At 42.8% G+C, this 27,816-nt stretch overlaps 1 protein-coding gene across 10 annotated transcripts in view; it reads right to left on the bottom strand.

The window, feature by feature from the left end:
• Window positions 1-27,816, bottom strand: part of LOC124166034 (dystrophin, isoforms A/C/F/G/H-like) — a 957,857-nt gene that overhangs the window by 369,922 nt on the left and 560,119 nt on the right. For all 10 annotated transcript variants that reach the window (XR_006866384.1, XM_046543616.1, XM_046543612.1 and 7 more), the window contains one exon: window positions 21,699-21,804. Coding sequence is in view for 9 of the 10 variants with exons in the window: in XM_046543616.1 (XP_046399572.1) it covers window positions 21,699-21,804 (106 nt within the window). In the remaining variant the exon portion in view is untranslated. The remainder of the gene's footprint in view (window positions 1-21,698; window positions 21,805-27,816) is intronic.

The following is a 27,816-nucleotide window of genomic DNA, read 5'->3' as shown; positions in this document are numbered from 1 at the left end:
GATGGATTGAGTCTAGTATGACGACTTTTATCACATGTCATTCAACATGATCGCGAATGATTATGCCTCAGGAATACCTCTAATTAAGGTTTTTATGTGTCGAAATACACAAACATCTCCTTACAGCTTTAATATCCATGATAATACGCTGTTCAATCATTGCCTTTGATGCACCGGCTTACGGATAACATTGCAATGTAAAGCAGAAATAAACAGAAAAACGAACGTAAACAAAATTAAAACGTTATCGCCATCACAAATAATAAAAACAAAATCATTTCTACCAACCTATCTTTTATGTAAGGCTGTTTAAAAATCTTTAAAGTGATGAAATGGTTGTGAAGTGGATGTGAAGGTTGGGTCAGACCAACCTACGCTGGCGAGGAGTCCTTCACCAGCAAAGTGCGCTGAAGAAGACCTTCGGACGTCTCTCGAACTGAAATCTATCCTTTAGGAGCCGAGGAAGATGAAGGATGGCTAAAGAAGCGACTGACGATACGGGCCTAAGTCACCTATTTGGGAACTTCTCGCAAACATTACGCCGAACTACCCGTCCCCTCTGAGCTCTAGATCCAGAATTTTTCGTGAAGGCGGGCCACCGTAAACCATACGGAAAAAAATACCAGAAAACCCCCGATCACATCTTGGAACTTCGCCAAAAAAAAAATTTTAATTTGCCTTTCCGAGTAGTTTTCGTCACAATTTAGCCGGTGCCACTACTACTAATTGAAACCCCCGATAACCCCGTGAAACCTCCCAAAACATTTCTAATAAATTGCCTCTCCGGGTAAAAGAATCGTCAGAATTCCGCCTCTATTTCGGACCCCTAGGACTTATCAGCACGCAATTTATGAGAACGATTTGTGACCACTGGTTTAACACAAGTATAAAACCCCCGGTATTCCGTTGGAATCCCCCGCAAAAATGAAATATTTCCCATTAAGTCTTCTTTTATGCGTACTTGTCGAACTTATTACGCCGCATTGCACTACACTTTACAATCATCGCTGCATAATCACTGTGGAAGATTGGTGACCGCATGTATAACACATTGAAACCCCGAATCCCCCTGAGCACCCCTCTCGGTGGAGGAGACCATTTATGAGGACTTAGCGGAGTAGCCGCTGGAGGCTCTTCATCCCCAAGGCGGCGAAGATGTTCCGAAGAGTAACTGGCGTAGGCGAGCGGGAGCTTCAGTAACCCCCGGGGGGCGAAGCTGCCCCGATGTTCAAGCGGCGCAGGCGCTGTGGGCTCCATCCACCCCTGGGCGGCTAAACCGCCCCTTAAACGAATAACGGAGAAAAAGTTCCGAAATGCCCTCGCCCTCTGGGCGGCTATGCCGACCCCAGACGAGGAACGGCGAGGCCGTTCCGAGTATTAAGCGGGGCAGCCCCGGGGGGGCATACTGAACCCCTGGGCGGCGAAGCCGCCCCATAACGACGAACGGCGAAGCCGTTCCGAGGAATGAGTAGGGCGCTTCCCTACCCCCTGGGCGGCGAAGCCGGCCCCTAGCCGAGGTGAGATTATTCGAATTAAAATTCTTCGAACGACCACAAATGTAGACGGCGAAGCCGGAACCGGGGTTTTTAAGGGGCGGAGCCCCTTAACGAGCGCGCGGAGCGCAGCGAGTAATTTTTTATAATTTCCAATGCTTTTCTTATGGGCCTATCTTTGGATTTTTTTTAAACCAATTTTAAATCGTTGTAGGAATAAGTCCTTAACGTATGAGATACTAGATTTTTCGGTTGATTTTTTGGTGTTTTTTTCTTTGCAATATTTTGATTTAAAGTATTTTTTTTAACTTTTTCAAATTTTCAATGCTTTTCTTATGGGCCGAATTTCGGAATTTTTTTCACCAATTTCCAATAATCGTAGGACAAATTCACTTAAATGCAAGATACTAGATTTTTTATTTAATTTTTCGGCTATCTTCATGTATCCGTAAGACGAACGAATTTCGAGTAATTAACGATTATGTAATTCCATTGAAATTGCGACTCCTACAACGTTTGGTAACTTACAATACATCCGCCGTGAAGTTTGCATTCCCTCAACACACGATTTTGAATTTTTCGGAATTTTTTTCTGCCACTTCCCGACGACATACGGCCACGAAATTAACGTGAGTGACGTCTTTTTGTTGCCCCTACGTGCAGCTACCCGGAGAACGCAGAATACTTAATTTAAACGGATGACACCGTCGAAAAACCATGCTTCCACTACAGCTAAAGAGCCGAAATTTTTATCGAAGGTGAACGATGCCGCTTTATATGGGAAAAGCACATTAAATCCCCCGATAACCCCCTGTGACCCCTCCAAAAAAATAAAAATTACCTAATAAGTGGCATATTTCGTGTACCATTCATCGGAGTTGTATCGTTTTTATTTATTCGGACTGGGAATTGTGTCGGCTACATTTACCCGTCATGTTCAATTATCCTGCCCCATTTACTCACCCGCAATAAAACTTCGAATTTTTAAATGTACATTTCTTAACAAAATAGTAGAGTAATAAAAGGGGCTCATGGACATGGACACCTAAAGGCGAATTTTTTAAACCACTTCCCCATAAGATACGGCTACGAAATTCACAGGAGTTATGCCTTATTAAAGCGCCTATGCAACGCTATGTGGAGAACACAGAATTGGAAATCTAAATATTAACAATACGGGAAAATTCATTGTTCCCCTACAGCTAGATCGCTGGAATTTTTATTGTAGGTAGACAAAGACCTTTTATGCAAGAAAACCCCTATAAATTTCACGTGGCTTCCTAGAAGACCAGGGAAACACATATTTTTTTTCTTAAATAGCATGTTCTTTGGTGTTTTAGCATATTTTAGCAGTAATTCCCTTCTCCTATGACTCATCGCTAAGTAATTTCTTAGGATGATTGTGACCGTAGTCAGTACACTCACAAAAAAACCCTGGAAACTCCCAGGACCGCCTTAAAAACATCGTTATAAATTAAAAAGATGCCACAATTACGGCTAGCATGCGTCTACATCCTCCAATATTATCCCCCGGCAGCCTTCGTAAACGATAGGGGATAGCCGGTAGTTCTCACTGCTTGGTAAGGAGTGAAAACCCGGGCGGCGAAGCTCCCCTAGCTCCAGGAACGTCGGACGCACTCCGAGGAGTCAGAGGCGAGGAAAAACTCCGAGAACCCTCGGGCGGCGAATCCGCCCCGACACGCGGAGCACCCGAACGTGTGTCTTACGAGGGGGAGGGCGACGATACCCCCTGGGCGGCGAAGCCGCCCACGGGCGAGGAACGGCGAAGCCGTTCCGAGGAGTCGATGGCCCGGGGGTACACAGGTAAACCTTGGGCGGCGAAGCCGACCACGGGCGAGGAACGGCGAAGCCGTTCCGAGAAACCGACGGCGCGGGGGGACCCAGGTAAACCTTGGGCGGCGATGCCGCCCCATCACGAAGAAGGGCGATGCCGTTCCCAGGAGCCGACGCCTCGGGGGGACTCGGGTAACACTTGTGCGGCGAAGCCGCCCTCCCACGAGGAACGGCGAAGCCGTTCCCAGGAACTAGCGGGTCTCCGTCACAGGGCTACCTCGATATCTGGGCGGCGAAGCCGACCCCTGACGAGGAACGGCGAAGCCGTTCCGAGACGTCGGGGGTGGGACGGCGAAGCCGTCCGGTGGGGGCAGCCGGCGAAGCCGGATTCGGGTCGCCGATAACCCTCGGGCGGCGAAGCCGCCCACAGGCGAGGAACGGCGAAGCCGTTCCGAGGAGGCGACGGCTCGGGGGGACAAAGGTAAACCTTGGGCGGCGAAGCCGACCACGGGCGAGGAACGGCGAAGCCGTTCCGAGAAGTCGATGGCTCGGGGGGACCCAGGAAAACCTTGGGCGGCGAAGCCGCCCCATCACGAGGAAGGGCGATGCCGTTACCAGGAGTCGAGCCTCGGGGGGACTCGGGTAACCCTTGGGCGGCGAAGCCGCCCTCCCACGATGACCGGCGAAGCCGTTCCGAGGTACAAGAGGGTCTCCGTCACAGGGCTACCTCGATATCTGGCCGGCGAAGCCGACCCCTGGAGAGGAACGGCGAAGCCGTTCCGAGACGCCGCGGGTGGGGCGGCGAAGCCGCCCCATCACCAGGAAGCTTACGGGGGGAGGGCGCCGATAACCCTTGGGCGGCAAAGCCGCCCACAGACGAGGAACGGCGAAGCCGCTCCGAGGAGTCGACGGCTCGGGGGGACACAGTAAACCTTGGGCGGCGAAGCCGCCCAGTGGTGAAAAACGGCGAAGCCGTTCCGAGGAGTCGACGTCCCGGGGGGACATATGATAATTTGGGCGGCGAAGCCGCCCCATCACCCGAGAGCTTACGGGGGGAGGGCGCCGATAACCCTTGGGCGGCGAAGCCGCCCACAGACGAGGAACGGCAAAGCCGTTCCGAGTAGTCGACGGCTCGGGGGGACCCAGGTAAACCTTGGGCGGCGAAGCCGCCCCAACACGAGGAAGGGCGATGCCGTTCCCAGGAGTCGACCCCTCGGGGGGACTCGGGTGACCCTTGGGCGGCGAAGCCGCCCTCCCACGATGAACGGCGAAGCCGTTCCGAGGAACTAGCGGGTCTCCGTCAGAGGGCTACCTCGATATCTGCGCGACAAAGCCGACACCGGACGAGGAACGGCGAAGCCGTTCCGAGGAGTCGCGGGCGGGACGGCGAAGCCGTCCGTTAGGGGCAGCCGGCGAAGCCGGATGCGGGGGGGTTTTAGGGGGCGTAGCCCCCTAACGAGCGCGCGCAGCGCGGCGAGTCCTATCTATATACAGCCCTTGTGGTGACTGACTGACTGATGGATACAAATTCCCGACCACTTCTAGAAGTGCTGGAGAGCTGAAATTTGGCTGGCGTGCGGGGAACCCGAAATGATCCGGAGGAAAAATCCGAAAACAGGAAGTTTCCGCCACGTGTCGTCGCAAGGACGACAAAATGGCCGAAATCGCGCTTTTTCCGGGGACCGTATTTCGGTTTTTATTTTACTGCGTGCAAACCGTGCGTGCCACACGGATTGTCAATGCATTTTTTGAAAGCTGATAAACTTGGGCACGTAATTATGTAATGCTTTTATTTTATAGTTAAGCATTATGCTGCTAAAATGGCGTCCGAAAATTGGTTTTTCAAAAAATATTTCATAAGTTCCGGTCCCCTCGTCGTAATAATAGGTGTAGGATATTGAAAATGATTATTATATATGCTCATAACATAGTCTACGAAATGTAGGTAACAATTTTCTTTCGTCGTCCTTGGTTACTCAGAAACAAATTAAAATTTACCAAAAATCACCAAAAAGTACCATTTCCAAAAGATTAACACAAGATTTCGTCCAGTTTTACACGACTGATTTCGTTCAGACTTAGTATTTACATAAAACTATGCATTTTGTTTCAGAAAAAGTAAACGTTTTTACAATATTGCCTTCGATAAACCAACAAAAAATTAAAAATGGTGGACACTTCCCATTTTTTCCCGGGAGTTCGTTTACTATTTATCGTTGTACAGGCGATAAATTGCCGTCATACGGACCGTTGTTGAATATTATGAAAGCCAATAAATGTTGCCACCTACTAATGTAATTTTTGAAGTTAATGTCTAAGTTAAACGCTTTCAAAATGGCGTCCAAAAATCTATTTCTCGGAAAATGTTTAATATTTTCCACTGCCATCGGCCTAATTCTGTGAGTTGGACAACGAAAATGATTATTATATATTTTCACAACATCATCTACGAAATGTAGGTAACAATTTTCTTTCGTCGTCCTTGGTTACTCAGAAAAAAATTAAAATATTCCGAAAATCACCGAAAATTACGATTTCCAAATGATTAACATAGCATTTTGTCAATTTATACCTCACCGATTTCTTTCAAACTTTGTAGTTACATACATCTATGCATCATCTTTCTGAAATCATAAATATTTAATAAATGAATTGATCGATATAACCGCGAAAAAAAAAATGGCGGGCACTAATAATTTTTTCCGGGGAGAGATTTACTTTTTATTGTTTTACTCTCGAAATATGGATGTCATAGGGGCAACTTCTCTTAGATATGATAGTAAATAGATGTTACTATGTAACATAGTCATTTTTAAATCCCCTAAAAATTCCTAAAAAATTACAATTTGCATATTAGTAGCCTTTTCCGGTACTTTTCGTCACAATTCCGCCACATTTCCAAGCCTTACCACTTTTCGCTACGGAATTGATGTGGACGATTGATAACCCCTGGCTGTAAAAACCTATAAACCCCCGGTTAACCCACATTCACACCCCAAAAAAAAATTTAGCATACAATTCTATCATTTTGGGTACTTTTCGTGACTATTCCACCGCTGGTTCTTACCCAAACGACTCATCCCCACGGAATTTATGTGAACGGATGGTGACCGCCAGGAGTACACACATATAAACCCCCGGTATTCCCTGAAACCCCCCGAAATGTAAAATGTGCCATTAAGGCCCATATCATCAGTCGCTCCTTCAGATCTCGTCTTCACTTAGGATTCCTTCGGCGGCCTCCTTCGCGAAGGACGCGATTACGTTCGAGAGACGATCCTCAGTGAAGCTCTTCTTTATCTTCCGACTTAAGCTGGTCTTTTGGATCATTTTCGTCGCTCATGGAATGTCCGGTTCTGAGATCCGTTCATCCAGTCAAACAAAGACAAAACATAACTCACCTAGCGTCACATGGGCCACAAAATATGCCGAAATGGAGCAAATGGGTAACGCGGAAAGAGTTTTTCTGTTTAATTTGGTAATCAAACATAGGGATATTCAAGAAAATAAGAAAACGGACGCAGTGACAGTTTGCATTGGAATCAGAAATTAAATTCACCGAAAATTCATAGATAATTCATACATCAAATATACAACAGACCGAAGAGTGGGAAAAAAGCAACAAGTTTCCTCAGTTAGATGATTAGTAAATATCAACTATAGTCTTTAGTAGTCGAAACGTACACCTAAACAATCCAGCATTAACGTAAGCCAACATGATGATTAAATAATTCCTGGGGTGTAGGTAATATAATGCAAAAAGTTGTTTGCCAACGTGTTGTTTTATTTTAAAGCCATCATTCCCTTTCCGAATAAAATTCCACTTGATTTTGGCAATTCCTCAAGTATTGCCGAGATAAGTAATCGTACGCGGAAAAAAGGTTTAGTTAGAACTATCGAATTCTGATGAAATTTATCACACTTTTCGGTCGTCATATGGCACATTGAAAAATTTAGTAACAATTACCAAACCAGTTTGATAAATTATATCAAACTGGTTTGGTAATTGATACCGAAATGGCCACAGCAGTTCGATATAAACTATCAAAAGCAAAAGATAATAAAACCGACGTAGCGTGCACAGTGCGCGTGAAAGATTTTCAATCCAGAAAACACTATCCTGATTTAAAATCATAAAATTAATAGTTTAACGTAAGTTTATGCTAAAGAAATGCAAAAAAAAGCAAAAAAAAATTCACCAAATTCAATGCATAATCGAACGTGGGCCCTCCGCTTGGTAGCGACGGGCGCTAACCACTGGGCTAAATCGGATCCTGTAATATCTCCATACACAAAGGCAATAGTATTTTATTAATGTAAATAATCAACCTTTGCGTTGAAATGTGAATAAGATGTGACTAAACTTTCCCTTTCTTAGCTTAAGAAGAATACTTGATGCACACAATTGCATTACGTAGTTACTCCATATCCATTTCTAGTGCAGATGCGCAAGAAAACTTTATTTGTAGGCTTTTTACATCGATGTAGAGACGATTTTAACGTGCTGGGTGATGGATTGAGTCTAGTATGACGACTTTTATCACATGTCATTCAACATGATCGCGAATGATTATGCCTCAGGAATACCTCTAATTAAGGTTTTTATGTGTCGAAATACACAAACATCTCCTTACAGCTTTAATATCCATGATAATACGCTGTTCAATCATTGCCTTTGATGCACCGGCTTACGGATAACATTGCAATGTAAAGCAGAAATAAACAGAAAAACGAACGTAAACAAAATTAAAACGTTATCGCCATCACAAATAATAAAAACAAAATCATTTCTACCAACCTATCTTTTATGTAAGGCTGTTTAAAAATCTTTAAAGTGATGAAATGGTTGTGAAGTGGATGTGAAGGTTGGGTCAGACCAACCTACGCTGGCGAGGAGTCCTTCACCAGCAAAGTGCGCTGAAGAAGACCTTCGGACGTCTCTCGAACTGAAATCTATCCTTTAGGAGCCGAGGAAGATGAAGGATGGCTAAAGAAGCGACTGACGATACGGGCCTAAGTCACCTATTTGGGAACTTCTCGCAAACATTACGCCGAACTACCCGTCCCCTCTGAGCTCTAGATCCAGAATTTTTCGTGAAGGCGGGCCACCGTAAACCATACGGAAAAAAATACCAGAAAACCCCCGATCACATCTTGGAACTTCGCCAAAAAAAAAATTTTAATTTGCCTTTCCGAGTAGTTTTCGTCACAATTTAGCCGGTGCCACTACTACTAATTGAAACCCCCGATAACCCCGTGAAACCTCCCAAAACATTTCTAATAAATTGCCTCTCCGGGTAAAAGAATCGTCAGAATTCCGCCTCTATTTCGGACCCCTAGGACTTATCAGCACGCAATTTATGAGAACGATTTGTGACCACTGGTTTAACACAAGTATAAAACCCCCGGTATTCCGTTGGAATCCCCCGCAAAAATGAAATATTTCCCATTAAGTCTTCTTTTATGCGTACTTGTCGAACTTATTACGCCGCATTGCACTACACTTTACAATCATCGCTGCATAATCACTGTGGAAGATTGGTGACCGCATGTATAACACATTGAAACCCCGAATCCCCCTGAGCACCCCTCTCGGTGGAGGAGACCATTTATGAGGACTTAGCGGAGTAGCCGCTGGAGGCTCTTCATCCCCAAGGCGGCGAAGATGTTCCGAAGAGTAACTGGCGTAGGCGAGCGGGAGCTTCAGTAACCCCCGGGGGGCGAAGCTGCCCCGATGTTCAAGCGGCGCAGGCGCTGTGGGCTCCATCCACCCCTGGGCGGCTAAACCGCCCCTTAAACGAATAACGGAGAAAAAGTTCCGAAATGCCCTCGCCCTCTGGGCGGCTATGCCGACCCCAGACGAGGAACGGCGAGGCCGTTCCGAGTATTAAGCGGGGCAGCCCCGGGGGGGCATACTGAACCCCTGGGCGGCGAAGCCGCCCCATAACGACGAACGGCGAAGCCGTTCCGAGGAATGAGTAGGGCGCTTCCCTACCCCCTGGGCGGCGAAGCCGGCCCCTAGCCGAGGTGAGATTATTCGAATTAAAATTCTTCGAACGACCACAAATGTAGACGGCGAAGCCGGAACCGGGGTTTTTAAGGGGCGGAGCCCCTTAACGAGCGCGCGGAGCGCAGCGAGTAATATTTCTATGACCGTGCGGTGTGCATGTGGAGGTCCTGTTGCATGCTGCATGTTGGTGATTTGTCACCCCCTGCCAAACACCCTAGAGGTGGCTCTAAGGGTATTATGTAGATGGCGATTACATGCTTTTATTTTTCCATGCGCTTGTGGTGATCTTGGTGATTTGTCACCCCCTGCCAGACACCCTTGGCTCGCGTGGAGCTAAATGAAGTAGTGAAAGTCAGCGAAAGCTCACACCCTGCCAAACACCTTTGCGAAACTTAGTCACAAGCATTCCGGATACACTCATACACGTGGACAAGCTTAAAGTTGGAGTGGGGGGAGAAAAAGGAGCTTTCCGCGTTCCCCCCTCCACTCACAAAATTTCGGCGTTGCCAATTCAGCGGAGGCAATGGGCGTAAATTTGATACCTTTTCGTAAAAATCCTTATTTCTCATCGTAGAACCTCGATCAAAAGACGCATTTAATCTCCCAACGACAATGAGTTTGGTGGGTGTATTTCTTTACCTCCAAGTATTGATATTAGTAAAGTAAAAAATGTACTGCGACAGGTCATATCGGCAGCGGTTACCTAATACTGTGACGCCCGTCTCCCGAGCACCCGGATTATCTCTGAGACCCCGAGAAAGGGTTCGAAAAAGGGTCGCCCTTCCATCCAGTATACCTGACCATTTCTTGGCCCCAGAAAACTACCACTAACCGAACTTACTCACACATGCCTCAAACAAAACTACTTCCTATTTGATAATAATTATTATCAACAATTAGAAGGACTTGCCATGGGATCACCCCTTTCACCCCTGCTCGCAGATATGTTTCTGGATAATTTTGAGTCAAAATTATTTGATTCGAATCACGTTCTAATTAAACATGTTCACCATTGGTACAGATATGTGGACGACGTGCTGTGCTGTTGGACCGGCACCACTAGGCAGTTAGAACGATTTTTCACAGTTATCAATTCCCAGAACAGCAATATTAAATTTAAGTATGGTATATTATGGAAGTAGGAAATAATTCAATTAGTTATCTAGATTTAAACATTCAACTAAATGAAGGTACACATCTTTTTGATATTAACCGAAAAACCCACCTCCACCGACGCACAGTGGGCTAGAATCGAAAAAAGCTGGCCAAAACCCCAAAATCGATTTTTTTGAGCTAGGAAGTAGAAACTTCGCATACACATTCTCAAATAAATTGAGCATAACGACCCAGATTATTTTGGTCTTGTGTTTTCACTTTAACAATATATGTGAGGTCAAAGTGGAGAAAATTTAGCGAAAAACGACCACCCTCGATTTTTTTCTGAAAATTGCCGACTTTATCCTCGTGCAGTGGTTTTATAAATAGTTTTATCGACAAAACTGTTATATCATCTTAATTGAAACTTCTTATTCTTTCATTTGAAGGGTTTTTAAAGATTTTGTTTCATCAATAACCATAGATACATAACAAAATGGCGGAGCCTGTTTTCAACCCATTTTTTTTACATAAACGTAGAAAAAAAGTAGACATCATCACCGGCTTACACTAAGTAACTTATATCATGTCGTTCTTTGAAGCTTCTATATTGTGAATCTTAAGTCAAACCTTGCACTAATTTGCCACCCCGAATTTTAAATCGTTTTTTCGAACGCTCGGACGACTCCGGTTCTGGCCGGCGGCGGCGGAGAGTACGGCGACGCGGCAAGCGGGTGGATGCAATATGGTCTCATTCACTTTTATGTGTGGATAACAGATATATTAGTGACAGAAAATAATCACCAGAAAGTAAAATTTATAAATATTTCTACGAATGACTCTCATTTTGCAATCGCTGGGAACTGCAAGAGTAGCACTGATAGTTTTCTTTCTGTGAGTGCATTCCATGGAGAATGGACTTAACATCGCAAGCATCGCAACTGCTTCAAAAAGAAGAAAGATCAATCCAACTTCGCCAATCATTTAATAGATGGCAAACACAATAGTGATTTTAAGCCGGATATCCTACACTAAGAATGAAACAGGAGGAGACTCGATGCCCTGGAAACGTTGGAGATTATACAACAGTTAAAGAACAGCACCCCCCTTGCCAACGAGCAAGTGCTCTCCTCCCACTTCCCTCTCTTTTCCTACCCCATCAATGAACTCCTACAGTGACAACCTTTAAATGTTCAAGTGCCTATCCACCTGTGTGCCGTTAAACTTTCCAAGAACAAATACTAAGCAGTGCCTTTACCAAAATTCCCCCAGTGACCCATGTCCTTCGGGGAAATCATTAACCCATATCAGCACCTTCCACAGCCGGACTCAACGACCTTCCATTGACTATTGTGATTTAGAAAACTCAATGTACCCCACTAATCCTCTCTTTCTTCCCCAACACCGCCACCTTCTTTAGCTCTCGTCTCCTCACCCACTTTAACCCCGCCCTCCCCTGGCTGGTCAGATACCTATCCTCACAGGAAAAACCCTCGTCCCAATTCAAGGCTGTCCCTTTCCCCCTTTTCCCCACCCCCTCTCCCTATTTCAGTCCGTGTTTAACCCTCACCCCCGCCCTTTCAACCAGTCCTTTTCCTTTCCGATAGTTGTCCTCACAGTCACTTGTGTACTTTGTGTATAAATGAATGATGCATGCAAGATCAGTCACCTGACGATGTAACCAAGTTACGAAACCCGGGTCGTGCCCATTATTAAATAACAGTGAACCTTACAAAGTGTTACTTCCTTACTTCCAATATGGAGAGGTTTCACAAAGTAAAGCCTGAAGTTAGTAGTTATACTCATAAATTTCGTTTAAAATGACAGATTTAATACACGAACTGATTACATATAAATGAAGCTCTGCAAAATTTAAACTTTGCATCAAAGTAAAAAATAGAATGATCAAATCATTTATTAGAAACTAATTCCCAATTGACACAAGTGATAATTTATTTGGTAAGGAATAAACTATAACCTATTTTAACTGCAAAATAAAATCTAAGAAATTGATTCACCCTTAGACAACCATCAATGGGGTGGAGAAACTTATGTAAAACGCTTGGCTGGGTGTTCGCGTCGATCATAACCTCGCTTCATATTCTTAATTAGAATGTCGCAATATTCCGATCAAAAGATGACTTGATTCCGAAAGTAATTTCATTTTCACGATAACCGTGAGAATCTGGTGATTACATTCTCTCAAGCGCAACATGATCTTTCACCACTTGGAATAACGCCGAACTGCCTCGCGAAAAGCGATATTCAAGTAAACCTCACAGGGGCGGGTAGGGAGAAGGAGCGGGTAGGTAATATCGGCGAGAGTATCTTCGTGGAGAATGAATGGGAGGCCGCTACTTGGCTTCAATTACGCCCTCTGGCGAAAGAGGCGCTTTGAGAGATAAAGGATATGTATCGGGCGGGGATGGTGGGGTGCGCGGTGTGGAGATGGGCTGAGGAGCAAAGGCACCTTAAAGGGGAACATTCCGTAACAAGAAGAGAAGTCCTAGTAAAGAAAATCATTTTGGGTAGAGCAACATGGTCATTACATGGAGAAAAAATTGTTAAAAAAAGACTAGCCATCAAGTTACAATATATTGATTTCTAGTTTTTGTCGTTTCAGTTGCAAAATATTTGCTTTTCAGTGTTTCATTCCGAATTCCGTTAAACTAAACTTAAATCCAGGCTATGCTTATTCAAATGAATGTCATTTTATGGTGGTATATGAGAAGGCTTTCCCCAGCATTTGGGCCCACGGTTTTCGTACGCTAATTTTCATGATAACTGACACGGACGGATCCAGTATTGTTTTCTGTGAGGGCACAACAGAGGTCAGACAGGTCTTCTCATATTTGAGATTAAAAGCACTTATATGCTACTTTTTACCCACTGAATTCTGGCCCTTTCCATCTACCACAACACCGTTGTCCTCGTCCTTTTTCTATTACATGCTCCTATCCCTGTCTTTCCTTACCTGTGAATTTATCAGGAAGGTGAGGGCAGACGAGGAGGATATTGAGGCGGGAAGACGTGAAAGGGGAAATAGAGGAAGCCAAGAAGAGAAGAGGGGCGAATGGGGAGGGGAATTCGGGGGCGGCACGATGGCTTTTAAAGGGGCTGAATCGCTGAGACCCTTGAAGAGATCCCTTTCTTCACTCTTGAGTCGCACACACGAGACTTGCCCTACACCAGATACGAGTAAAAAACACCACAAAATTCCTCTAACTTAGGCTAGCAATAAAGCTGTGATAATGTCGTGGCCGTACCGAAAAGAAAATATATGCATAGTTGAGGCAACGTATGTAATATTTTATAAGCACAGGTGATGGTAGAGCTCACCCAAGGCTAAGCTACAGATATATAACACTACAAATTCAAAGTAGAGGGCCAGTTTCAATGGGTCAGCTCGCAGGATTTTTTCTACACATATTTTTCGCCTGATTCAGCCAACGATGTTTATCTTTACGTGACGCGGATACCACCTCCAACTTTTTCATTCCCCCTTTCAACCATAAGAAACTTTTCAACGGTGAATAGGTCATAAAATTGCACATTTATTCTAACTTTTGGAAGTAAAGGATCTTATTTATGAATCACATCTGACCATCTGAAGAATCCCAGCAAACCTCACCGGAGCCTTTAAGTCCATTATGGGTTATGATTAGAGATTGAAGGGAATGCATATGAATGGGACTGTTCTGGAGTTTTAAATTGAACTTAATGTAGCAGTATTGTAAAATTTTTCTTTAATGGGATGTTAGGCTCAAGGTGTAAATAGTAGGTCACTACTGTGAGCAGGTGGGATAGTTCGCAACAATGCAGTGGGATGCACGTTTGAGAAAAAATGAGGCATTTAAAAGGATGTCTTTGAGTGGATAGATTTAACAAAGGAGGCGTTTATACATACGATAGAGCCAATGAGAGGATCGCTTAGTAAGAAAGTTGTGAGAAGTCTGGTGAATAATACTGAGAGGAAAATTGGGCAAAAAAAGCGAAATAAGTCAAGCGAAACTAGTTCAATTACGAGGCCAGGGTTTTTCACTGTTGCACATCAATTTTCAAGTGCTGGCGCCAGAATCGACAGCAAAAGCAGCTCCCACCCTAGTGTACACTTACTTGCCTTCGTTCCTGGCGCCAATACAGCGATTCCAAAACGGAAATGGTGAGCTAATAGATATCTCATTACATCCCCTTACCATAAGATATTTCCTTCCATATATATCACTGGGGCCACTTTAAGCCGATCATCTGGATTTTAGTTCTTTCTCCCTAATTTTTATGAGTCAAAAAATCTTCGTGCCTAATCTATGTCCATTGCTGAACATAATCCATCCACTCAGGCCTAAATAAAGAAACAGTGTACTCGGACAATTCTTGAATGTTACTACGACTTGATGATTTCAACATCGTCTCTTTCAGAACTTGCATGCTCGATACCCTGCATTATCACAACCATCTCAACTCGTGTAGTTGTTCTTATAATTGGCACAGTACCGATTATTTGATATTTGTTCCCAGCGGTACCCAACACATGTTAACTAATCAAGTTTTCTTTACACAATACTTGCTACGCAGGCGTCAATTTTTCGTATCAATGCCTCAAATTTGAGACATGGAAATTAATTTTGTCATAGCTACACACAAAAAAAGGTAGGATCACTTTCAAACTCCTTTTACGGTGTGGAGAATTCTATAAATTCCACCACAGCCTCCAATTTAAATTATTGTATGACTCAGGCGTGAGTGAGTGTTGGATTAAACGCATTAAAACGCGTGTTGTCTTTGGCCACCACGCGTAGGCAGACAAACACACACACAAGTATTGCCAGAATCGATCACTCAGGAATTGAAAACGAGTTCGCTCTCCCCAAACACGACACTGACCGTGGGATTGTTGAGATATTTATAAGAATGTAGCATAGCCCGTAAACAAGAAAAAAAATAAGTATTGCTTCTTTTGCGGCACCCTCACTCTATATCGCATTCATTTTTCATTAAAGCAATAGTAATCGCCGTAATGGATTATTCGCTCGATTTTAACGCACGAATCACTTCTATTTATAACTGCGGATTACTTATGGCTTCCGGCCGTTTAAAGGCGTTTCCCTCATTAGACTTCATCATTCCCTCAACTTCACGATTTCTACAGATTCGCAACAAGAAGTAAACTATCCCTAAAACGACGGATCTCAGTATCCACAAGCCAGCCAGGACTGACTAAACATAATGCTTCCCCGAAGCTGAAAGCTGAGTTCCAAGCATAAATCGCGGGACACTCAGGAGGACAGAGGGCTTCGCAGGGACAAAGACGAGGGAAGAGCGCCAAAGAAGAACGCAGCGAAACGTGAGCAAGGGCGATGGAAATGAGAGACAATCGCAAGGTGGAGAAGCAAGCACCGACAGCAACTGTAATTCCCACATTCGAGACCACCAATTTAGGACTAATTACCAAAAAGATAGGATAGACCACGTTCAGCAATGGACATAAATTAGGTACGATGATTATTTTGGCTCATAAAAATTAGGGAGAATGAACTAAAATTCAGTTGGTAAAAACCAATTAGGTAAAATCCAGTTGGTAACTACCAATTTAGGTTTTAAAACTAGGGAATGTTGTAGAGCTGTTATGAGTGCTATCAAAGGGCAGTCCACCGAAGCTCTAAACTCACAACTGGCAACATGATCCACCACGTGTAACTTGCTTCTCAACTTTGCAACCAGTACGAAGTAAGATCTGTGAAATATTTGTGGATAAAAATCAAACTCCCGGAGACACGGAGTAAGCAAGTGCATAGAAATCAATAACAACAAACTTGCAGCGAATGAATTTCTCGGAAAAGATTGTAAAATAATAATCTAAAGACAAAATTAATCGCATAATTTGAAATTAAATACTTTGCATTAACTTCGATTTGAGTTACCTCGAAACTTTTTTCTAACCTCAATTTGAGGGACTGAACTCATGCTTATGTATCCCTTGGATTATCCAATTGACTTACGGTACAGCACGACACTCCGATGGTGACGAAGGAGAAGAAGCTGATTAAGTCAGAAGATGGCCGAGCACCAAAACAGTCAATGATGAAATGATTCAAAATTTCGCGCCGCAAAAGAATTATGGACCGATTGCATGAAGAGAAATGTTTAACAATAGTGAGAATAAAAAGTCTCCTGAAAACTTTAAGAAGGTCAATTTGATCAAGACATGACTGTCTGATTGACATAACAGTGGAAGGACAAGGGTGAGAAGAACAGCAAATAAACACCTAAAATGAGACTGAAAGGACACGTGATGGAGGACGTTAAAAAAGAAGAAACATTAAAAAAGAATAGCTTAACTAATATCAGTGTAAGGTGGAAATCTGCATTAACAACCACTCGATTTTTAACCTATGATGACATATATAGCCGGATTGCAGGAATTAAAAGCAAAAACACAGAACCGTAGTGGACAATACCCTACGCGTATACGCAAAAAACAGAAAAAAATTCTTACCAGAAATACTTTTCCTTGAACCTCCAGATTCTCACGATTTAACCTGTAAAAAAATACACTTCAAATGCTTACTGACGGAGAAAAATATGAATTTAGCATCCACTTCAAGTTATTTCAATCCTAAAGAGAGCAAGTGAGAAACGAAAATTCATTCAATATATACGAAAAATGTGTACAATATGAAAAAGCAAAAGAATTAAATTGTGATGAAATCAAGTAATGCACGAGCAAATATAGCCGACAAAGCAATGGTAATATTAAGAACACAATTACTTTGGAGTTGCCATTATTCCTGGTATAAATTAGTTATAAGTCAGCGGATAGTATAAAAACTAAGACAGAATTATTTTCAGTAGATACAACTCTAATTTGAATTTTCTCCACCATAGCGTAAAATTAACAGGAAATAACACACACGGCAACAACCCGAAAACGGAAACACAATACACGTAAATAAGTCACACGTTTTCCCAATCAATACGCTAAATCATCTCCCTAAGCCAGCCGAAGTTTCCAACATGTATGCTATACATTTCTGTTTTCATCCATGACGGTATCCAACTATACGTGAGAGTAGGAAAATCCGGGAATACACACAGTGTTACAATCGCATACAACGACCGAATTGGATCCAATCCCAACTACGCCCATCGTCAAAAAATGAGGTCAAATCCACGAATATTGCAAACGTAATGCGGGCAAAAATTAGAAAAAAGAGGGACCAGTTTGTCACCAAAACGAGGTTGGGCAGCGGAGTTCATTTGAAACTTCTCCGAGTCGAATCGATTGCAATCAGTTGCTACTGATCACGCAAGCCGCACGCAACAAGGGACGGACGCGAGAGAGAGAGTCAATTATTATCGCGGTCAATGCGCTTCGCCGATGCGAAAGAGATGTGCCGAGGGATGCACAGCGACGATTTAATTGGGCGAACGCGCTTTTGGGATCGTGAATCATTAAGCTATCACGATGACGGGATTTGACGCGAATCCGGCACGGGGAATTGGCTATTCGCGGTCCAGCAGAGGGAAATTAAAAATGATCTCGGCCGTAAATTAGTAGAGGGACATGGGAAAAAACGTTTTTTAAGCCTCGTCCTTACGCTTCATAAATTAGGAATAAAAGCAGTAGAAACGTTAGAAAGAAGGAATTGGATTCTCGAAATAGATATATAATAATAATAATAATAATAAGATGTCTTTATTCTGGCAAGGTTGAGGCTAATAAGTCCCCTTTTCCACCTAAACCCTCGATAGCGTCAATGCAAGCATTTAAAAACGGTACATAAAAGTTAACAATACAAAAAATATACAATACACAGTATTGATGAAATTTCAAACAAGATAAACAAGTTTATGTGGAAACTTGTGTGGGAAAAAAGATTTCTGTTTGTGGGAAAAAAACGTGAGGATAAGGGAGGGATATTTTCAAAAAGACCTACGTAAAAAATCGAACGGTAGCGTTATTTTCGAAGACACAACCGCATCGGTGTGGAATAGAAACATAATTAGGTTTAAGATATTTAAATTACATGCTACGTTAATTCTCACAGCAAACCGAGCAGGAGGTGATGTAGAAAACTTTAAAAATCAATTCAATCAAATCAACTGTTTTCTGCAGCCACAACACTCACTGAGTATTTCAACCTGTAATTTTGTTTGCATTGATGAGGATAGAGCTCACCACGTGCCAATTCACTAATTCATAGTAAGGGGCGCAGATGGGCAGTTGTGTTTGAACCACTAGAGATCGTAAATTTGGGGTGATAGTAACTCCATCTAGTAGGAATGAACTGATACTCTTGGGATTTTCTATCGCGCAACTCACTTCTCCCATATCGAGTTTTTTTTCTCTCAATCGATCGATTTCCGGGTTTCCTACCGGGTCAGGGTCTGCATAGTGTGGGCCGACGTTTCGTTCGGAGACCTTCCCAGCATCCTCAGGGCTTATGGTGCCGATGTGTGATCTCGATAGAGGTGAAGGAGGAGGGTATGCATTAAATATCGAAACACAGCGACATCGGCGTCTTCATCCCTGAGGATGCTGGGAAGGTCTCCGAACGAAACGTCGGCCTACACAATGCAGACCCTGACACGGTAGGAAACCCGAGAAGATTTCATCCCATCTTGTGATAGGTGGCTAATGAAGATGATGTTTAACAGCTCCTAAACGTCATCCCAACACTTAATTTCCAACAACAAATTGCCTCGGCTGAAATTGAGGTTTACATTGTTGAATACGCAGTCACTAAGCGCCTCCCCAAACACAGGTATCAACTAAAAAACTTCTTACATAATTTATCATGAATTTGAAATACAATTACCTTCGGTTAACATTCATACTTCACCTGAGCGGATCAGGATAGGATACACAATCATGTACACACAATTCTCTTCAACCCCCACAAATAGTATTTATCAAGCTTTTCAGCCTAATAACATCAGTTTCACGCCACCAATGAGAAAAGCAGTGGTAATCGGCCATAGTTCGCGAAAATGGTTAGCATTACAGCATGCTCAGGTCTTTAAATATTGATTTTTAATTCTTTTTTTTCTAATTCAGCATCAGATTCTCAGCCCACCACGTGAATTAAGAAGGCGTATCACTCTCTCACCCTCTCGGCCGCTATTTCTCATATTTTACCTCTTAGGGAGCACTCGTTTCAACACTTTTGAGACTTATAGGGTAGGTACATGGAAAAGGCCCTTCTCAGCATCTATCTTTATCACATTTCCAAAAAGTTTAAAGGAATACCCAATCCATCGCCGGATATAATGATTATTATGCTCCCTAACCATAACATTTTAATTCTATCCGCGCGATGATAAACTTAACGGTAATGTCCAAAAAAACAACAAGGCAACCTCTGATTATGAGATACGACTATGACACCGTTTGTCAAGACAACATCACTTTTAAATTTTATACATACATAGAAACTACTTCTGTAACGTAAAAATTTAAATATTTGCACTTTTCATGATGCTCTACCGACTGTGGTTCAGAAGACTGCATGTCGACTTTCATGCATCTCATATACTGTACATTTGATATTAATTATTTTTATGGATAACTTAAATATCGACAAGTCTCCCTCATACTCCCTGATAATTTCAAAGGAACAGTGAAATTTTTAGAGTGGAAATTAGTCCCAACAAGAGACTGGTTGTTCGGGAGATCTTTTAGAAGTTCAAGGTAGAAATGCCCGTTGGTTTCCCCTTCCGCTTGGGGTCGATCGAACGCTTTGACATCGGTAATCTTTGCCCCCCCCCCCCCCCCCCCCCACGGAAGGGCAATTTACATCACCGCGGAAAGATCCCAATTAAAATTATTTATTCCAAAGATCCGCCGTTTTCTACGTTTCAAATTATCCTTACAACCCATGGATAGTTCCTACCTACTCCTCTGCCAAACATTAATAATTATTATTTTTAGTAAGCGACTGATCAGAAACGGATTTTAAGTAGACTATAAGTAGCCTTCAAAATGGGCTTTTTTCCTATTTTATAATTATTCCTACCTCCCTGTTTCAGGCAGATAAACTCGGCAGAGTCAACCAATCAAGATGCGAAACGAAAAGTACAAGGAGAAAGAGCGAAGGAGAAAACAGCAAGCAGTGTCCTCATATCGCAGGGGCAATGGGCGACACAATCCCGATCACATCCAAGAAAGAGCCTTCCAATATAAGGCACGCTTGCGATTGGTTTGGCGAATTCCAACAGAAACAAACATTTGGGGTAAGTGGCAGGGAGTGCCCGCTCACCGATGAGAAGAGCAAAAGAGAAGAAAAACTGGCCAGCTCGTGTAGGCCAGCCAATCACAAGAGAGGGAAGAAAAGGGAAAGAATGGCTCGGAGGCAGGTCGTGCTTTCCCTCGCTCCTCGGCCACGCACAACAAACAAAAGAAATCAACAGCACGCGCATTTCACTCGTCTCGCGGACACACACTCACTCACTAAGAATTGACTTTAGAAATGGGATAGCCATCAGAGCACCAACATGATACTCCGAGTGCAAACAATACTGGGAGATTACCAGCATTGAAACGAGTGAAGGAAAGAAAAAAAATGACGTTCCAATCTCCTCCGTGTCCCTTCCAAAATAAAATTTTAAATAAATCCTTTTTTAAAAAGCACCTCCATTTCCGCAGGAGCTTAATTACTCCAAAAGAAGCCTTTTTACTTCGAGATTCATGCTGACCGTCGCGACGCGCCTCTATTTACAAATGCATAAATACAGTTCTGGCAACGTTGCTCCTCAGACACGTCTCACAGAAGGTAGTCTCACATTCGCTAATTTAAAATAGTGCTCTCATTACAAAAGACGCTGAGGTTAATTTTCGAAATATAAATAAACGGAGCTTGGATTCTATTCAACCCATTAATTCCTGTAACCACCAATGAAAACCGCTTTCAATCTTTCGTTCAAACGCTCGACGAGAACCTCATAAACACATTTGATTTTTAGTAAGCGTTATTTTCTTATCGGCGTTCAGATGGACTTTTGATCCTTATGAAATTAGGACGAATGTTTTCTTGCAGAACACTTTCGTAGCCTTCGACGCTTATAGTTAATTTGGATCTACTAAGAACCTCGGAGAGGTGTGATCGACTGCGAAGCACGCATCGTGCTCCGTGATGAGATGCTCACGAGCGATAAAACGCAAAGTGGAAGAAAGGAAGAGAGAGAGAGAGAAAATGTGAGAACATAAACATGCACATACATAGAGATGAAAGACACGAAGGAAACGCAGAGGGAGTGGGAGGGGAGAGGATTTTAAGGCTTTAGGCTAAGCCATTCATTGTCCTTACCCTTGCCGTGCAGTTGTTGACGGTTCGAGTCCGCTTTGAGTGTTTCAGCCGTGTGCACCAATTCATCCAACTGGGGCTTCTTTTGTTCCAACTCTCGAAGGACATTCTGCAAGAAGAAAAATTTAACGTTTTAAAAAAGAATCAAAAATAAATAAATAATGGAAATTATTTTTCATCTACTCGGCGCGGGAAAAACATTGTCTCAACGAAGACACCGGTGAGATACAAAAACTTAAAGGAAGATATCCGTTAGGGAATATAAAAATCCGTGTTCACATTGGCGCTCACTCCCTCCAGTTTAAATTTCGCTTTTCCATGGCTAGTAGACAGGGTAGGGCCGGGGGTTACTGGACCGGGAATCAAAATCGCGAATTGCCTATTCGGTTGAGTGCAGAGGGAGCGATGTCTCTTTAAACTGGCGCGTAATAAGCAGTTAGGACCCATTTGGGGAGAGCAAAACAGTTCCCGAGGTGGTTGTAGCAGCTCTAATCTCTTCGTCATTCACGATCAATTGCCTCGTCGACGGTTGGCAAGAGAGAATTTGATCTCAAATCCTTTCATGACGTCGGTGTGGAGAGATTTCCAGCCGAATTATTAAAAAAAAAAGCTAAATTTCATTACCCTCATCACTCACTAACTCCTATACCCTAAAAGGTGTATAGCCTCGCCATCTGTCTGCCTCCAACTCTTTCTAACTTCTGCATCCGCCTCGCTGACTCCCATTTTCCCCATATCAATCAGCACCTCATCCTTCCATCTTTTTCGCGGCCTTCCTGGAGGTCATCTTCCATCAGGGATTTCTGCCCAGACTTTTTTTTACTAGGGCCTCTTGCTCTCTTCGTATTATGTGCCCTGCCCATCGCAATCTGCGGCTCTTGGCTTCGGCTACTACGTCTGGCGAGTCGAAAAGGTCCCTGTTGTGTTTTTTTTCCAGCTTCCATTCTCTTTTTGGTCCAAAAACTTTCCTCAATACTTTCTTATCGAAGACAATTACTTTATTTTCCATTCTTTTATCGATAACCCATGATTCAGATCCATATAGAAGGATAGGTCTTATTATGGTTTTATAAAGTCTAGGTTTGGTTCTGATGGATAAAATTTTTGATGTCAGCAGTTTGTTCAGGGCATGCATAGTCTGTACGCCGTAGGGTGGCGCACGGGCTTTCTGAATCGGTCAGCGAGCCGCGAGCGCCGGGACCGACTTTAAAAATTCTATGGGACCGACTCAGGCAGCCGGCGGACTCGTGAGCCACCCTACGGCATACAGACTATACTGCTATCGGCTGAATTTATTCTGTTTTGTATCTCATATGTTTCACTATTGTTTGAGCTGATTATGGCACCAATGCATTTAAATTGTTTTACTCTTTCAAAATTGTGATCCTCAATTGTAATGTTTCTGGAGATATCAGGGAATCATCATCCACTCAAAATTAAATTAACAACGGCTGGGATAGCAATTAGCAAAGGTCGAGGAGAACTACGTGTTCAACGAACTGTAATCATCAGAGGCCGAACAAAATCACAATCACGTAAAGCAGCATTTCATAAAAGGGGCCACAAAATGGTCAAAACGACACAATTGAAAAATAAATAGGCGATAAACGATTGCTACCGTCGAAAGCACCCTGCCCAACAAGCAACGAAATTCACGAGCAAAGAATACCGTCCGCGGCTTCAGAAGTTCACCCTGCCCCACTTGCTGCTGAGGCAAAGGAGCAGAAAGGAACCAGGTTATCCAAAAAATCAAATCACTTAACGAGATCATCTCGGAGAAATGAACTTTACAGAAATTCAAAATTTGAGGAATACTGTAAATTTATGAATATTGATGTATATGAATATAAATCGTATATAACCATAGAATTACATTAGAAACAGTGACTTGCAAGTTCAGTACGTTGATAAGATTTAAATGCGAAAATTAAATACATAAACTAGATAACACAGTTTCATGAAAACATGTGTAATGGCGAAGTGGTCGTCTACACTTAAAAACCAGAGGGTCCACTTTGTGGAAACGCGTCGCCAGGAGCAGAATAGTTCATTTCATTTTCATTTAAAAAGGTAACAGTCACTTAAAAAAAGCAACAAATATAATCTCGCATGTCACTCAGAATTGAAAAGGATCTATACCGACGGAATAAAGCTATATTACCTTGTGTCTTTAAAAGCAAAATGCTAGGAATCGTTCGAACGATATAACGAAATTAAAACATTATGTCACACGCCCATTAATAAGTGAAAAAACTAGATGGCTTAATTAAAGCTAAATTATTCCAACGGATATCACAGCCGGAAAAAAAGAGGAACGAGATCGCTACTGAATGGAATGTTTATAGCGAAAACAAATTCGCGCACGAATTTGGAGGCTGGTATTGAAACACGTGGGGCATCGCTAACAAAAGAGCAATTAAATTAAAAGGAAGGACTTTGAAAGAGAAAATGCGACGAAATCCCACATAGTGGAAAAAAAGAATAGCATGCGCTCGCCATGCCACTATTGAATACAAGGACCTTCACATTCAATAATCAAAGCCCTCGAATTCAATTTGCACACCGCAGAGTGTTTTCCGATTCAGCGTCTACTACACACCGTAGTTTTTGCGTCGCAATTTTTTATTGGCCTCATAATGAGGGTCACAGCGACAAAATGTCAAAAATGGCCTCAAAACTTTTCGAAGTATTCATCCCGATTCTCGCTTTTGGGCTCTTCATTGAAATCGATGGACAAACGTGCAGAGAATGGACTACGCAATAATAACAAATCTTACGTTCGGGCACCGTGTCAAGAGAGGTTTCACACACATTGCCTCGAGATATTCTCAATTGATACGACTCTTTTCAGCCCAACATGGTCTGGATCATCTAGGCATCATCCATCGTCAACGCGTCCTTCGAAAAAACTTAACTTTCTCGAGTTTTACGGCATTAACGATTATTTTCAGAAATAATCATTTAAAGTTAATTTATAATAATTTTCAGAAAGGCCATAACTGAAGCCATGGTTTCAAAAACAACATATAAGCGCATTGAGCGAAGCTTTGAGACATACTAGTTTTTCTGTATGCCCTCAAAACCACCTAAAGTCATCTTTTATGCTTTCCCTATGAATGTGTATGTTGGTATCTACACTAAATATGCAATACGCAATAGTTTATAAAGGCAATAAGCCTTGAAAAATGCGAAGCAACAGTCCCAAAATAATGAAAAAAAATGTTTGCCCCAAATACCTCTTAAGTGGACTCGTAACTTGTTGGCATTCACGGTTACAAATGCCGTTTTAACTAGTTATAAATCAAAATGCCTCAATAACAGAAAGCATTTTTTAATATTTGACCTTCAATTAATGATTGTGAAGTTATTGATGGGAACACAGCAGCTCACTTGGGAGATTCATGTTTCGAGCGAGATTGCTGCTTACAACTTTTATGCGGGATGATATCTATTTCTTGGCGTGATCGATTGAAAATAATACATTCTCGTTCATAAAAAAGTAGGTTTTTCCATGAAAATGCATCACAATATAGTTATTTAAATTGCCAACGATGGTAAGTTAGAACGCCCTATGATTTGCAGTATCCAGCCAAGGCATTTCATAGGTGGGCTACTAGCACTCAGGCATGACCTTTGTGAATGTATCGGATCACTAGGCTCATTTGTGCACCACGCGAATCAATAAATCTCCGACCGCTAAGGCTATTCATTATTTACTCAATGGTTTGCGGTCAAAGGCTTTGTGAATGAATATTTGATTGACTTCTCAATGGCAAGCCACGAAGCATGCGAAACTTCGGTGTCCACTGATGTTGCATGATAACGGGTTGTTGTCATGGTACGTGTATTTGACTTTCACTTGGTTAACTCGGGTTTAGAATGATACTGACCCCACATAGTCATTGCTTAGAGGATGAGCGGGTTTACAAATTCACTACAGCCACATTTAAGCCAAAATAAGTAATTATTATAATTTTTACGATTCAAATTGAAGTATTTTTGACACCGTGGCCTACACAATCTAAAGCAGGGGTGTCAAACTCATTCACCTTGGCGGGCTACATTAGCCAACTCATACAGCTTGAGGACCGCATATGTATTTCAGGACCAATAACAGGAGAATTATATAAAATACTACCAATGCTTAATTTGGGGGTATTTAGGCCCAACATACTGATAAAATGTCCTAAGATCTAAACTTGAAAACTTATCTTTCAACTAGAACTACACTGGAGTTCTATTAGTTCTAAAGGTAATTTTTTCGGGATTTCATCAGCACTAACAGAGAAAGTATTCTGGAAGATAGAGAAAATATTCTCAAGGTTTTTAATGTCTGCAAATCTTTCTCGGAACTCAGTCACTAACTTCAAAATTTGTTCACGGTATTTCTCGGTGTTAATTTCAGCACGAAATTCAGGTGCGTCTTGCAGGTGCGTCAGCGTTGGAACATGTGTAGAATTACAATCAGCTAGCTGACTTGCAAAGAGATCAAGTTTCATTTCAAATGCACAAATTGTATCATATAGATCGGACACCAATTTATTGCGCCCTTGCAGCTTCATATTCAGGCAATTCAAGTGTTCTGTTATGTCTACCATGTAAAGCTAGATCTTGAACCCATTCATCGTCATTTAGTTCCTGCACATCCCTTCCTTTGTCATACAAAACCATCTGTATTTCACTTCGTAACTGATAAAAACGCTTCAGTACGGCTCCTCTGCTTAACCAGCGAACATCTGAGTGATATGGTAGACCACGAAGGTTAATTTTTTCCAATAAGCTGTTAAACTGTCTGTGGTTCAGACCTCGCGCACGTATGACGTTCTCTGTCTTAAATACAACATCCTTGATGTGGTCCATCTTTAATATTTTACTGCAAAACACTTCTCTGTAAATTATACCTCGACGTATTAGGCATCAACTAAATGAAGTGGCCCCAAGAAGGAGACTTTTGGAGCGGAAGCTACAGAATGATACACACAGGATCGATAAATGTTAATGCTGGAGTAGGCATAGTGCTTGAAAAGAGCGCCGGGATGCGTGTTAAAAGCTACCTACACTTTAATGAAAGGATAGTAATGATGAAGGTACTTAACCCGTAGTTACTGTAGAGGTGCAGGTTTACATGCCTACGTCAGAGTATGAAGATGAAGAAGTAGAAGATGTTTATCAAGATATAGCGGAAGTTATTAAGCAGGTAAGAGGGGATGAAAATCTTATTATTTTAGTTGACCGTCGTCGGTGAGGGTCAGGACGGAATAATAACTGGGAAATATGGGTTAGGTAACCGAAATGAAAGAGGAGAAAGGCTACTTGAAGTCTGAACGGAGCACAGGCTAGTGGTTGCCTACACTTTATTCAAAAATACCCTGCGAAGAAAATACACGTGTAAGATGCCAGGAGACCTTTGTGAAGACGTAAAAAACAATCTTAAACATGGAAAAGTAGAGGCCGCCGATAGGAGAACTGAGTGGAGAGCTGCGTCAAACCAATCCTAGGATTGTTGACCAAAGATGATGACAAAAAATCAACTACGCAATTGAAAAATTAATTCATTCCAAAAATTGCAATCAAAAAATCAGTCCTCAGTTGGATATCTATGGAGAGTGTTAATGTGACTTTAAGGTAAGCAAACCAATTCCTCCTCGCATAGTCATACGTATGACGATTCATTTGCAAATGGAATTCAGCGAAAAGGAGGCTCGTGTTCCGGTCGAGACGATTCATATGCAGTGCATATGCAGACGAAAGTGATGTGCTTGAAGGCGTCATCCCAAAGCACTTTCGACGGCCATCCATTCCTCATGACGCTAGGGGGCCAGGAAGGGGCAGTCGGTCCACGCTGCTTACGAACCCACTCGCTCAGCATAAAGCACTCGGCCGCCAAACTTCTACCGAGGAACATTGGGGGCGCAAATCAGCAAGCACAAGAATTCCTTCTCGGTGGGAAGTAAGTATGGGAAGACATCCATTGGAGAGACCTTCACCACCACCCGGACAGATTTGACAAATGCCAGCTCTGCCTGAGGCGACTTCGAACGCCAATTGCCGTCCACGTCTTCGCTCCCGTTTGGGCAGCAGGCGTTGGCGGCGGCACGGCAGGTTGGTTCGCGCCCCGGCG

The sequence above is a fragment of the Ischnura elegans genome, chromosome 9, assembly GCF_921293095.1.
Source record: "Ischnura elegans chromosome 9, ioIscEleg1.1, whole genome shotgun sequence".
Classification (NCBI taxonomy): Eukaryota; Metazoa; Arthropoda; class Insecta; order Odonata; family Coenagrionidae; genus Ischnura; species Ischnura elegans.
Note: the sequence above shows the minus strand (reverse complement) of the source record. Positions and strands in the feature narration are given on the sequence as shown.